We start from the raw sequence: 14,500 nt of genomic DNA, 5'->3' as shown, positions 1-14,500 counted from the left end.
CATCTTTTGCAAACTTACTTCTTTAGAGTTGAGGTGTTTCCAGATGCAAGAAAATAAGCCGTTTAAAAAACATTTCAGCAACAAAAGTATGATTGTGTATTCTGGATGTCAGTAATTTTTCTCTACCAGGACAGAGAGGAAAGTGTTTAGAAAACATTGGTCGTGGAACCTGGAAAGCCCTGCTGTCCCATGACACAGGCCCTGGAAGTGGAACAGTCCTTTTAGAGGGTTTATTGATTAAGTGTGAACTCCACATAAGAATGTATTGTTTTCAACCTCAGAAATATTTACCAAAAAATCAGGGATCATGACCTGCTGGACAAAAGAAAAACAGTCACCGCTCTCAAAGCTGGAGAGGACCGGGCCATTCTCCTGGGATTGACAATGATGGTGTGTTCCATTATGATGTACTTCCTTCTCGGAATCACGCTGCTGAGGTCATACATGCAAAGGTAATTACCTGTTTTTCTCCCCAGTAATGTTGTTTTAAGAAGGTCTGAAATAAGATGCAAAGAAAAAAACCTGTGGGTATTTGGGCCTTAAAAGTAGAAGTTTGTTGTGTGCCTTCAAGTTCTTTCTGATGGTGACCTTAAGGCAAGCTTATCATAGGGTTTTCTCAGCAAGATTTATTTGGGTAGGGTTGCCATTGCCTTCTTGTAAGGCTGAGAGAGTGTGTCTTGCCCAAGGCCAGTCAGCGCACTTCCATAGCCGAGTAGGAACCTAAACTCTGGACTTCCAGAATCCTAATCCAACACTTAAATCACTACACCATGCTGGCTTTTTGACAGTAGGAGTAAATCCATCCATTTTCTTTAATAAAAGATTTATTCAGTTGTTATTCATTCTTTAATTAATGTTTTTTGTTACTCACATTCTTTCCCCCCATATTTTGTTTAATTTATTTAAAACTACCTGCAAGAGGGCATCTTCAGCCTGCAATTTCCCTGGACCATGCAATCCTCTGAAGCATTCTGAGAGGGGAAATTGATGGCTGCTACTCACCCTCCACAACTATTGGCCACAGTTGTTGTTTTTTCTTATAATGTCCCAGAAAGACAAAATGTCTAAAACACTGAGAGATATTCTGCTCCTTTTCCAGAGAAGTTTAAGCCCACTGAATGAATGAAGGTTGAATGGGCATGTAAGGTATAACAAAAACAAACCTGTTTGTACCCTTTTGTTACTGTGGCATTTGTTTTATAATTAATGAAAGTTGAAATGAATGAGCTCTGTTTGCAATTAACATGCAGTTCAACAGCATTAGCATTTTTGCATGGATACAGTTTTAAAGGGCTGCAAGATTTAATTAGCTTAACTGAAGATTAATCAACTAAAATGTCAGTTGTTTAATGTGGAGGCTACTTTGAAAAGGCAAGATGAGAATTAAAGGCACACTGTTTAAAACTCTTTGTGTACTATTATGTTAAAGGAAGAGAGATAAAGAAATATTAAAGAGTGCCTTTCCTTCCCACAGTCAGTTTTCACAGTTCATTATCTCAAAATGAGATAAAGTTTCCAGTGAAGTTTTGATAATGTACAGATATCTTTAAATTTATTTGTTGATTAATTAATCCATTATCCACACTATTTTCAGCATCACTGTCTGGGGTATATAGCATGAGCTTCCTCTACTAGCTGGGTATATGTTGGATCATAAGACAATGACGTCTGGAAACAATGTAACAAGAGACACAAAGATTACCAGAACTTCTTATGATACTGCTGGACAGCTTCACAGAAATGCTAGGCTCTACTGATATGTCCCCGAGACTTTTGTTTTCTCAGATTTAGCCAGACTGATCTCTTAAGGCATAGTCATGATACAGGTCAGGTAACAAATCATCAGTAACATGTCTAACAGTCTTATTGCATGACAAAAGAAAGCCGAGAGGCAGCAAGTGTGGGGTATTAGTAAATTATTATTATTAGTAGTAGTAGTAGTAGTAATATAGTAGTAACCACATTCCAAATCTCCAACTCATTCTCTTGGTCACTGTCTTGACCTGGTTCTTGCTGCAAACTGTGCCATTTCTGACTACCTGACACTTCACTTTCCACTATCTGACCATCATTTAATCACCTTTGCTCTTACTTATACTCCACCTCCTCATCACACTGTTCAACGCTATTTTCGTGATCTTCAATCTGTTGACTCTAACCATCTTGGTCTGACCCTGGATTCATCTCTCTCTTCCCTAAATCTTGAGGATTCTGCTGACTCAGCAATGGCTTTATTTAACTCCACTCTTTCCTCGACTCTTGACAGCTTTGCCCCTGTCTCTGTACGCACTTCTTCCTCGAAGACTAGGCCTCAGCCCTGGCTTACCCCCATTATCAAGTTTCTCCAGTCCTGCTCTAGAGCGGCCGAACGTCTTTGGAGAAAGTCCAAAGAGTGGGCTCACTTTATCCACTTCAAATTTGTTCTTTCTTCCTTCTCACGCGCCCTCTCTATGGCTAAACAAACTTATTACAAATCATTGATCTCCGCCAATGAGAGGCGCCCGCAGCGTTTGTTCTCCATCTTCAACACTTTGCTTAAACCTCCCTCTCCTCCTGTCTCTTCATCATTCTCTCCTAATGACTTTGCTAATTATTTCATCTCAAAGATCACTACTATTCGCTCTGAGATAGTCCCTCCCAATTCTTCTTCTGCTCATAATCTTCTATCACCCTCGCCTAAAAAAATTTCTGTGTTTCCTCCTGCTTCTTTGGATGAACTCTCTACACTTCTGAACTCATCCAAACCTGCAACCTGTTCTCTTGATCCAATTCCTACTCATCTTCTAATTTCTATAGCTCTCTCTTTTCTCCCCTCGCTTCTCCATATCTTCAATCTCTCTCTCTCTCTCTCTCTACAGGCTCCTTCCCATCGGACTTCAAACATGCTCTCATTTCCCCCTGAAAAAACCTTCTCTTGACCCCTCCTCTTTGTCTAGCTATCGTCCAATTTCTCTTCTTCCCTTTCTTTCTAAAGTTTTGGAACGGGTTGTTTATTCTCGCTGTCTTGAGTTTCTTGAAGCCAACTCCATCCTCGATCCCTTTCAGTCTGGGTTCCGCCCAAGGCATTCTACTGAGACAGCTCTCACTAAGATCTCAATGACCTTTTATGGGCCAAGGCTAATGGCCTTTACTCTGTTCTCATCCTTCTCGATTTGTCTGCAGCCTTTGACACCGTTGATCACTGTCTCCTAGCTGACATACTCTCTGACCTTGGGTTCTCAGACTCTGTTCTCGACTGGTTTAGATCTTATTTGTCGGGCAAATCTTTTGCAGTGGTTGCTGGCAGTCAGACTTCTTTTCCTGTTCCCTTATCTGTTGGAGTTCCCCAGGGCTCTGTTCTGGGTCCCCTTCTGTTTTCTCTCTACACACTGTCCTTAGGTAAAGTCATTAGCTCTTTTGGTTTCTCCTACCATCTGTATGCCGATGACACCCAGCTGTATCTTTCCACACCCGACCTTTCTCCAAGGCTTGAACAGCAAGTTTCGTCTTGTCTCGCTGCTGTCTCGCAGTGGATGCCCCATCGGCGCTTGAAGCTCAATATGTCCAAGACGGAGCTTCTTGTCTTTCCTCCTAAGCCCACCCCTTCAACACTCCTTTTCTGTCTCTGTGGACAACATTTCTATTCAACCAGTTCAGCAAGCCCGCAGTCTTGGTTTTATCTTTGATTCTTCTCTGTCGTGTATCCCTCAGATCCAGACCACAGCCAAGGCTTGCCGATTTTTATTATACAATATTGCCAAAATCCGACCATATCTCTCCGCCTCTTCTGCCAAGATCCTGGTCCATGCCCTAGTGGTCTCACAACTCGATTACTGTAATGTTCTCCTGGCTGGGCTTCCTCTTTCTCACCTCCGTCCTTTAATCTCTGTCCAGCATTCAGCTGCACACATTATCACATCTGCCCACTGCTCTGACCACATCTCTCCTGTGCTGGCATCCCTTCACTGGCTCCCCCTCCCTTTCTACATTCAGTACAAGCTCCTGCTGTCAATATTTAAAGCCCTCCATGGGCTGGCCCCTCCTTACTTATCAGACCTTCTTTCTCCTCACCTTCCCACTAGGGCCCTCCGTTCTGGTAGTCAAGGTCTGCTGTCCCAGCCCATGATTTCCTCTGCCCCATCTCGAATTCACCCCTTTTCACTCACTGCCCCTCACTCCTGGAACCTTCTTCCCCCGTGAGCAAGAGCCATCACTTCTTTAACCAGCTTCAAAACTGAGTTGAAGACCATCCTGTTCAGAGAAGCGTTCCCAGGCATTGCATAATTGTCACTTGCTATTTTATGTTCCTTTGTTGCCTGTTTTATTGAATCATTTCCTGTATTGCTATGTCCTCCCTCCAGTCCATCTCCCCTGATCCAGGCCTCGGAGGTAGAGAAGAACTGTTGGCCCTCATCCCCTTCCCCTTCTCCTTTTGTGTCGTGTCTTTTTAGATTGTAAGCCTTAGGGCAGGGAACCGTCCAATTAAAAAGATTGTATATACAGCGCTGTGTAAATTTACAGTGCTTTATAAATAAAGGATTATTATTATTATTATTATTATTATTATTATTATTATTAAGTGATAAGTTGCTTGCCTCTCTACATGCCGTTGAAGTACTTCTATTCTCTTGCCAAAAGAGATGGTCATAAATGCTTATCTTTTGTCATGGTGCAAAATCCATTTGGTAAAAGATATACTTTTACAACCATCTCCTCTGGAAGGAGAATGTAAGTGCTATGACAGCATGTGAAGAGGCAAGGAGAAAGCCACTTCTCTCAATGCCTCTTGGCTTTCTTTTGTCGTGCAATAATTCTCTTACTATACTGCAAAGCTAATGCAGATAAAAGCAGGCATCAGCCTTACTGACTTGAAAGAAACTCATAATGTGAGCTCTACTCCTAAAAGGTAGCCTGCCCAACCTCTTTCTAAAACTGGTCTTGAACCCATGAAGGGTTTAGTTATCCCTGCAAAGAAGCAGAAGTTTAGAATGTTGCTCTTTGTTGGACTAGAATACTCCTGATCCTCCAGCCAACATGTCCAGTTATAGGAGCAGGGAGTTATAATCCAAAAAAGGGAGCTTTTTAAAGCTCAGTGGGTGCATGCGGGGACCCATCTCGACTCATTGCTAGGGAGATCTAGGGAGGTCTAGGGAGATTTAGGGATATCTTGGACTTACTGGCTAGAGCCTGTTATCATGCATGCAGCAGTGTCTGGTGGCTCCCATGTCAGTGAATCCACCCTGGTTTTTAGTTCCATTTGAATGAACTATCCAAGGTTCTGAACAAATATGGAAGATAGAATTCAGCACTTAGGGTAATTCCTTTAAAGTTCATCCAAACACTTAGAGCACATTGAAGCCCAAAGCTACGACTGAAACATGGACTTGGCATTCTGGTGAAGGCTGTCCTAAGAAGCTAGTTTGCAGGAGGAGTGATCAAGCTCTTTTTCAGGCTCAAACACAGGAGGCCTCTTCATGCTGGTGGAATCCTCCCCTATTAACATCTTTAGCAGGGTGTCCAGTGCTGCATATCTTGTTACAGGACCCATTTCTTTCCATTCTTGGAGGCTCTCTGCTGTCAGAGCAGGTGAGGCACAACTCTTCTTCCTAAACAATGATCAACTGGCAAATGTACTTGCAAGCTTTTCATTTAGGCACCCAGAGCCTTACTTGCTGGATTAATTCCACAGAACAGAAGGACACACACTAACTCATGTACATCAAAGTACTAATAGTGAGGTTTCCAGATATATGGAGATTATCAAATGTAGATGTTCAAAGCAAAAGGTTGAAAGTAAATATAAAAGATGAGGTGACATGCCCAGGCTGTTCAGAGCACAAACAAATATTCCTTAAAACAAAGAAGAAAGTTTGCCCAGGGAGAAGATTAATAGGATTATAATCAAATTGATTAAGTTACACAAGCCTTTCCATGATATTGGCAGCAATTCAACATCACCTCAGCATAGCATAAATATCCACATGGAGAGATAAAAGGGATGTGGTGGCTTAGTGGTTAAGATGCCAATTCTGATGATCGGAAGATGGGAAGGTTGGCAGTTCAAGGCCCGAGTACTGCATGATGGGGTGAGCTCCTGTCACTAGTCTCAGCTTCTGCCAAACTAGCAGGTCAAAAGCATGTAAATGCAAGTAGATAAATAGGTACCACTTTGGTGGGAAGGTAACAATGTTTGGTGCAGTTATGCTGCCCACATAACCACCACAGCAGTAGTTATGACTAGACATTCATGTCAAGGGATTACCTTTCCCTTTACCTTTAGAGATACACTGCACCAGCACTATGCAACCTCCATGGAGAATAGCAATCAAAGATTAATGGCTAACAAGGAAACTCCAAGATCTCTCACAGTGTTTGAAAAAATGCATACACAACAATCAAAGGGGCAAGTGTCAGCAATCTACAAATGTGTATTGGGGTAGAGATATCACACTGAAACTAATGCTAAAAAAAATTGGGAAACAGACCTAGACAATGAAATAATAGATGAGAGTTGGATAAACATGGGAAATTTACCGCCATCTAAATCACATTCTGCAATAGAAACTGCTTAAAAAATCAGGCATAAATGGTACTATCCTTTGATTCGAATTTCACAAATAGTTAAAACATTAACTTCTAAATGCTGGAGGGGGTGTAACCAAACTGGTACATACGTCCAAATGTGGTTGTATTGCCCAGTTATTAATTGATTTTGGCAAACTAAAACTAATTTCTACCAAACAGATGATAAAGCTTTACCAGGTTGATTATTACTATCTTTATACCTAAAGGAAAACAAAAATTTGAAACCCATATATTTAATAACATTTTTCTTACTAGCAGCTCAACATGAAATAGTTTCTCCTTGAAAAACAGGCAATGTAACTAGAGAAATAGTGGAACCGTGTATTGGACACTTGGTTACTTGAGAAACTATCAGACAATATAATAAAAACAACAGGAAAGCTAAACCAAGATTCTTTTATTGAGAAATGGTACTCATTTATTGATTTTGTAAATGCAGATACATACTTCAAAGGACCACTAGAATACCACCAAGATCTTTAGAAAGATGTTCTATACCTGAACACTTGAAAAAGATACTCAGAGACCCGGTACATACCTTCTTTTTGGTCCAAGCTGGCGGCAGCCTTTTTTCCGCCGAAGAGAAGCCACAGCCGCCAAACCACACGGCTTCCCGCCAGCAGAAAAAGAACCCACAAAAAGCAGGTTCTTTTTGCGCAACCATTGTGACACCTGAGTGCGCCGATGGTGCACTTGTGATGTAACAAGCACGGTGCGATGTGCAGACACTATGTGTCTGTCATGTAACAATGGTGGCACCCATATACACGGGGGCGCCACCATTGTTACGGTGCCACGTCGTACTAGGGTTAGGGACCGTGTGGTTGCCATGTGGTCCCTTAACCCTAGTACGCTGCCAGCACGGTGCATTTGGCGTATCTGTACCACGCCTTAGAAACTCTACAATCATTATTTAAAATCAGGAGACATAGTACCCATACTATGTATGAGACAGAAATAACCTTAATAATTTATTTGTCTGGTACTGACCAGTATCCTCCTTGTATTTTGTTTCTTGTTTAGTTATTCTGAACCATTTTGTTGGTTTATCTTTAAATTTGTAATCTGAGAAGGATTTTAATTTTAATAAAAGCAATTTTAAAAAGAAGATTGCCATTAGATATTGAAGCCATAAAGCAACACACTGGATTTTATTGATACTGCCTGGAAGAAAAATGCCTTGTCATTCTGAGATTCTTTTTCATGCTGTTCTACACAGTGCTTCCTACTATGCAATGTGAAAAATCACTTTGGTTGCAACCCTAAGTCCATATCTGGCCTGAATGACTCAGAAACTGGATAATAAACTTTTTGGAATGACCACTCCCAAAAGATGCTCCAGCATGGTGTAGTGGTTTGAGTGTTGAACTAGGGGTCCAGGAGACCAGGGTTCAACTCCATGGTTGACCCTGTGTAAATCACATTCTCTCAGCCTCAGAGGAAAGCAAAAGCAAAGCCATTCTGAGCAATGTTTGCCCAGAAAACCCTTAATAGGGTTGCCATAAGTCAGGAAATGACTTGAAGGCATGAGACAAGTCCCAGAATCCCTGGAGGATGTTTAGAGTTTGATCCAAAAAATAAATTTCCAAACTCTAATTACAATTCCTTTACTGATTCACAACATATAGAATCATAGAACCATGGAGTTGGATCCATGGGTCATTGAATCCAGCCCTCTGCTCAGTGCAGGATTTTTAGCTAAAACATCCTCAGAAGGTAGCTGTGCAGACCCTTTTTAAAGATGTACAGAGAAAGAGACCCCACCACCTTTCTAGGCAATTGCTTCCATTTCTGAACCTTCTTATTGTCAAGACATTTCTTCTACTTTCCAATCAAAAGCTACTGTCCTGTAACTTCAAACAATTAGACCTGGGTCTAACCTCTGTAGCAGCAGAAAACAAGCCTGCCTGCTTCTCTCTCTAACAGTCCTAGGGGTATGTAAAGAAACCTTGTAGTACCTTTGAAATTAACTGAAATAATAATAATAATAATAATAATAATAATAATAATAATAATATTTATTTCTATACCGCCCGGTGGCAAAGCCAATCTGGGCGGTGAACAACATAAAAATTTACAGAATAAAATATACATAAATATTTATACTCTCTTCCCCCCCTTAAAAAAATATTAAACACTTAAATGTATTAAAATGGGACTATAACAATGTATAATTATACCATCCTAAACTAAACCCCAAAACCCTCAGTAATCCTCACCATCAGGGGATGGGGCCACGAGAGGAATAAGGGAAATCGGGGAGCCCGGGAGCCTGGGCCGGGAAAAAATTTAATCTGGAAAGGCCTGCCGGAAGAGATCCGTCTTGACAGCTTTTTTAGAGCTGTCTAAAGATGTTAACTGATGGATCTCATCCGGCAGGTCGTTCCAGAGCTTAGGGGCGACAACAGAGAATGCCCTTTGAGAGGTAGCCGCAAGTCTAGATTTTGAAGGCTGCAGCAAATTCCTCCCAGAGGAGCGGAGAGCGCGGGGAGGATTGTACGGGAGGAGGCGGTCTCTAAGATAAAGAAGTTGGCTTACCTTTAGCATGAATTTTCATAGACTTCAGTCTACTTCCTCAGATGTATATAGCCCTTGGATTATTTAAAGAGTATAATTATGCCACCTCTTATCATCAAGATGAACATGCTCATCTCCTTCAAATACAGGACACCCCAATAGGAATAGAGGAATGCAGACAGATTTAACCATGAAAATAATATTTAGCTCATAGCAGGGGGATTTGGTGTTCAGTTTGGTGATCTCCTTCATTTGTCATTGTTTAGCCTTGGATTACTCAGAGCAGAAGAGAAATGAAAAACTTTTGCAGCCTTTTCCTTCACAGTATGAGGTTTGGTTTAGAGGGGGGTTATATTAAAAAAAAAACCTAATACCCTTATCAGCTCATCTGTGTCCCACAAAGTCTATAAAGCACTGAGTGTCTATCGCAGCAAAACACAGCTCCAGCCTAATTCAGCAGAGAGCAGCAGGAATCATCAGTGGCCAAGAGGAACCATAAGCTTCAAAATGAAAAATGAAATAAAATAAAGGAAGTTTAATTTTCAAAAGGGATCAGGCTATTTTGCAGCACTTTGAGAGGTTATTTATCCTTCTTGCATTGGGCTAAACTCTTCCTGCTCACAAGTGGAAAGCCTGCTGATGTATGTAATAATTTTGCTAAGAGTGGAACATTATCGCTTGCATTTATTGTAGCTCTGCTATGTCATTTTTAATAAACATTTTAGTGCTTCCTTCCCAGTGAAACAGCAAGAGGCTTGGCTCTGTGATGTACAATTCATTACTATGCTCTTCAGAAACTATCCCACAGCAACCCAAAGCTTTGGGGGCTGAGTGAGAATCCGGGAGTGGTCATCCAAAAGGTTAACTTTCCAATCTTTGCAACAATTAGACCAAGGATCCCCAGTGGCAGAATCCTAGCACTGCCAATCAGGCTCTGGAGAAAACAAGGATGAAACTATGCAGAACTGCCCAATCTTTGTGTGTCAAGCTGCAGTGACCACATTAATTTCATAGAGTTTTCTCAGTGAAGGAATACAAGTTTTTTGTGGATTTTTCAGGCTATGTGGCCATGTTCTAGAAGAGTTTATTCCTGACATTTCACCAGCATCTGTGGCTGGCATCTTCAGGCATCTTCTCTGAACATGGCCACATAGACCAAAAAAAACCACAAAAAAAACTATGAATTCCGGTCATGAAAGCCTCCAACTTCACAATACAAGTTGAGTCTCCCTTATCTGAAATGCTGAAATCCAAAATACTCCAAAATCCAAATATGTCCACATAGGTGGCTGAAATAATGACACCTTTGCTTTCTGATGACTCAGTATATGCAAACTTTGTTTCATGCACAAATTTATTTTAAATATTGTTGTTGTATATAAAATTGACCCTCCCTCCAGTCCATCTGCCATGGTCCAGGCCTTAGAGGGAGAGAAGATCTACTGGACTTTTCCCCTTCCCGACTGCCATTCCCTTCTCCTTTTGTGTCTTGTCTCTTTAGATTGTAAGCCTGAGGGCAGGGAAATGTCTAATTAACAATTTTTTAACGTGCTCTGATAGCCTTTTGGCTGAAGAGCGGGGTATAAATTGTTATTGTTATTGTTATTGTTATTGTTATTGTTATTAAATTCATTTTAGCCCACTTTTTCCAGTGCCTTCAAGTTGTTTCCAACTTATGGTGACATAAGTTCTTGGCAAGTTTCTTTAGAGGGGGCCATTGCTATCCTCTGAGGCTGAGAGAGTGTGACTTGCCCAAGATCACCCAGTGAGTTTACCTGGCTGAGCCAGGATTTGAACTCAGGTCTCCAGAGTTATAGTCCAACACTCAAACCACTGCGCTATGCTGGCTCTGTATAAAATTACTTTTAGGTTATGTCTGTAAGGCGTATACAAAACATAAATGAATTTCATCATTAGATTTGGGTCCCATCTCCAAGATATTTGCATTATGTATATGCAAATGTCTAAATATCAGAAATCCAGTCCCATGCATTTCTGATAAGAGAACCTCAACCTGTACCAAGAGGTGGTTTGCCGTTGTCTTTCTTGGAAATATATCCCACAGCTCCTGGTATTTCTTGGAGGTCTACCATCCAAGTACTAACCAAGGCTGTCCCAGTTTAGCTTCCAAGATCAGAGAGGAGCTGGTACCTTCATGGTATTTAGGGCCTCCCCGAAATTTTCAGGCAGAGTGATATAATCACTTTAGGTGACATGTGCAATGGGATGGCAGTGAAATTCTCTTTCTCATAGACACTGGGAATTAATGCTTTAGGTATCTTGGAGAATTATTATTATTATTATTATTATTGGAGAATAGTGGTTTGAACTTTGGACTAGGACACTGGGAGACCAGGGTTCAAATCCCGACCTGGCCATAGAAACCTGGGTGACCCTAGGCAAGTCACACATTCTCAACCTCAGAGGAAGGCAAAAGCAAAAACCTTTTTGCCAGGAAAACCCCACGATAGGTTAGCCTTAGGGACACCATAAGTCAGAAATGACTTGAAAGCACACAACAACAGTCTTGGAGAATATTCTCCTATAACCAATGATTTGGTTATGATCTTCCATAACCAGATTGAAATGCTAGTCTAGCTGGCTACTGTAGATGATGGGGGAGAGAGACACCATCTTGTTCTTTGCCCCAGAGCAACCCTGAAACCATCCCCATCAGATCTGTAGAAAAAGCAATAAGCCAAACATCCCATTCTGAGTCAGTCTAGAAGTCAGCATTTGCTTCAGAATGAATAAAAAATCTCTTCCAGTTTTTAATGGGAGAACCTACTTTATCTTAGCAGTGTCAGTGGAGTTCATGAGAGCCACCACCATTTTCCACCCAGAACCCACTATAAATGTTTCATTGCTCCCAAAGGTAAAATTGTGGCCTCTGGGAATGGGTGCCACAGTAAGTTCTGTTGCTGCTGTCACCACAGGCAGCAGCAATAAGAACAGCTACAGGGAAAAGAGAAAAATGAGTGAGAATCACACAAAAAAGTGTTTGTAACATATCATGCTAGTGAAAAATAATGGAAGAAGTATGATTCATACAAAATGACAACAGAAGTAACAGAAACAAATGGAGTGTCAAAATGACCAAGTTTTTCACACCCCTAGTATCTGCAGGCTACACAATCATCTGTAGTCCCTTGCAGGCTTTCATTGCCTCCTGTGTATGACTAAACTAGGTATGGAGATGTGGGCAAGGGAGTGAAGCTAACCTCAAATGTCCCTTGAACATGGTTAAAGAACCATATAATGACATTTGTACTCAACACACAATGTTCTGGAATGCTGCCAGGTATGTGTAAACCTTTAGGGACAGGGTGTGCATTTACTCTCACATCTCTTCTTTCTGCGTTGCATGCAGCTTATAGAAATCCAATATGTTGTGACAGCAGGGCTGCATCTGCGGTGCAGAATGAATGCAGTTTGACACCGCTTCAACTGCCATGGCTCAATGCTATGGATTTGTGGAATTTGTAGTTTTGTTATTTAGCCTTCTCTGCCAGAGAGTTCTGGTGCTACAACAAACTGCAAACCCCAGGGCTTTATAGCATCGAACCAGGGTAGTTACATTGGTGTCAAACTGCATTAATTCTGCAGTGTGGCAGCAGCCTATATTTGAATTCTCAAATGGCCCAGTTGTGGGTCACTTCAGATTCCTAGGTGTCTGTCAAAGTACACATGATGATATTGCTGCTCATAGGTCTGTGTGCCTCCTTAAGATCACCTTGGCTCTGAACAGAGAACCTCTGGGCCATAACTGCTGGCAAAGACTATCCAGGTAGCCTCTTGAGCTTCTGCTTCTTCCCCTGAAAGTTTCATTGCCCCTATGAATTGATTTGTTTACTTGTTCTGGCTCCCAGCCCCTAGAGCACTTGAAAAGGTTCATCATGGAGTATGGTAGCCATAAGTGAGATAGCCACAGCCACTAGGAATAATGTCTTCATGTTGTAGATGACAATTCCAGAGTTAAAGATTAGGGGGGATCATAGCTCAGTGCCAGAGCATATACTTTACATGCAGAAGATTCAGTTTCAATAAGCTTGAGAATGAATCCCAGCTTGTGGCTCTCATATGAGTCCAATTGTCAATCTAATCTGGGTTTATGAACTATCCAAAGTCCTGAATCTGGAAGGAAACATGGCATTTTCAGTACCTTGGATAACTGCTAGTACAGTGTCACCTTTCTACTGGAAACACCATCACTGCTGCAGTCTTAGAGATCCCCAGGCAATCAGTATAGACAATACTGCCCCATATGAACCAAAAAGGTGGCTCCATATGACAACCAAACCACACATTCCTTCTGCAATATGTATGCCTAATGTTTCTTTCATTGTTTCTGCCAGGATCAGTAGGAGCTATTCTGCAGTAATTTTTGCTCCTGAAAGAGTTAATGCTTTGGTGAGAGACCTCATTAGAAATCTAGCAAGCAGTATTTACATTTCAAAATCACTCTTCTCAGGCACTCTTAATTATACATCCCTGCCAATTACAGTTAAGGTCAAATTACTCCTCTGGAATCACTGGTGATACTGCAACCCATGTCATTCCCCCTCCACATATTCTGTCCATGAATATCAAAACCCTAGAGTAACCTGAAATTAATAGAGCCTGACAACACTCCCGCAATGTCAAATATTACAAGTTTTGATTCTGATGCTTTTTTTTTTCAGGGTTATTGAAATTCATGGTCTCTTGAAGGCTACACATATTAAGTCTAACGTTTGTTGGAAATTGGAGATGATACTTTTTATTTTTATTATAACTTCTCAAAAACCCCAGTGGCATGTTGACTGGCCATGGTGGATGCTGGGAGTTGTACTTCGAAAGAGTAACTTGTTCAAACTCTGAAGTAAATTGAGTTTCCAAAGCAAGTAACTGTGCAGTCTGGATTCTAAATGCTGATGACATTCATGGTTTGAGGTCTCGTGTGTGTGTGTGTGTGTGTCTTTAAGTTGCCTGTTGACTTTTGGTGACTCCATGAATTTTCTTAGGCAAGTAATACTTAGAGGTGGTTTTGCCAGTTCCTTCTTCTCAAATATAGCCTACAACACATGGTATTTGTTGGTGGTCCCTCATCCAAATACTAATCAGAGCTGACACTGCTTAGCTTCCAAGATCAGATGGGATCTGGTCCCTTTGTTGTATTTAGGCCCATTAGAGGTGTCTTCCCTTCATGCTATAGAAAATCTGAAAACATGAATTTGTTTCAAAGGACAAGTTTGCCCATGTGAAATCAACTCCTTTTCCACCAATGTTTTGCACCCTTTGGCATAAGGATGGATGGTTAGGTGCATTAGTTGCCAAGCAAACAAAAAGTAGTTAGATGGAAATACGCATTGGGCAATGAATACTTGTGTCATGAAGGTCCTGACCTTTAAAAAAAAATTGAGAGAGAGAGAGAAGTGGT

The 14,500-nt window shown here is 41.2% G+C and overlaps 1 protein-coding gene across 2 annotated transcripts in view; it reads left to right on the top strand.

The window, feature by feature from the left end:
* Positions 1 to 14,500, top strand: part of KCNMB2 (potassium calcium-activated channel subfamily M regulatory beta subunit 2) — a 156,159-nt gene that overhangs the window by 122,340 nt on the left and 19,319 nt on the right. For both annotated transcript variants that reach the window (XM_089507572.1, XM_089507568.1), the window contains exon 3: positions 282 to 452. In XM_089507572.1, the coding sequence (XP_089363698.1) occupies positions 282 to 452 (171 nt within the window). The remainder of the gene's footprint in view (positions 1 to 281; positions 453 to 14,500) is intronic.

This window comes from Sceloporus occidentalis, unplaced genomic scaffold, assembly GCF_023333645.1.
Source record: "Sceloporus occidentalis isolate IW3139 unplaced genomic scaffold, rSceOcc1.0.p SCAF_2, whole genome shotgun sequence".
Classification (NCBI taxonomy): Eukaryota; Metazoa; Chordata; class Lepidosauria; order Squamata; family Phrynosomatidae; genus Sceloporus; species Sceloporus occidentalis.
Note: the sequence above shows the minus strand (reverse complement) of the source record. Positions and strands in the feature narration are given on the sequence as shown.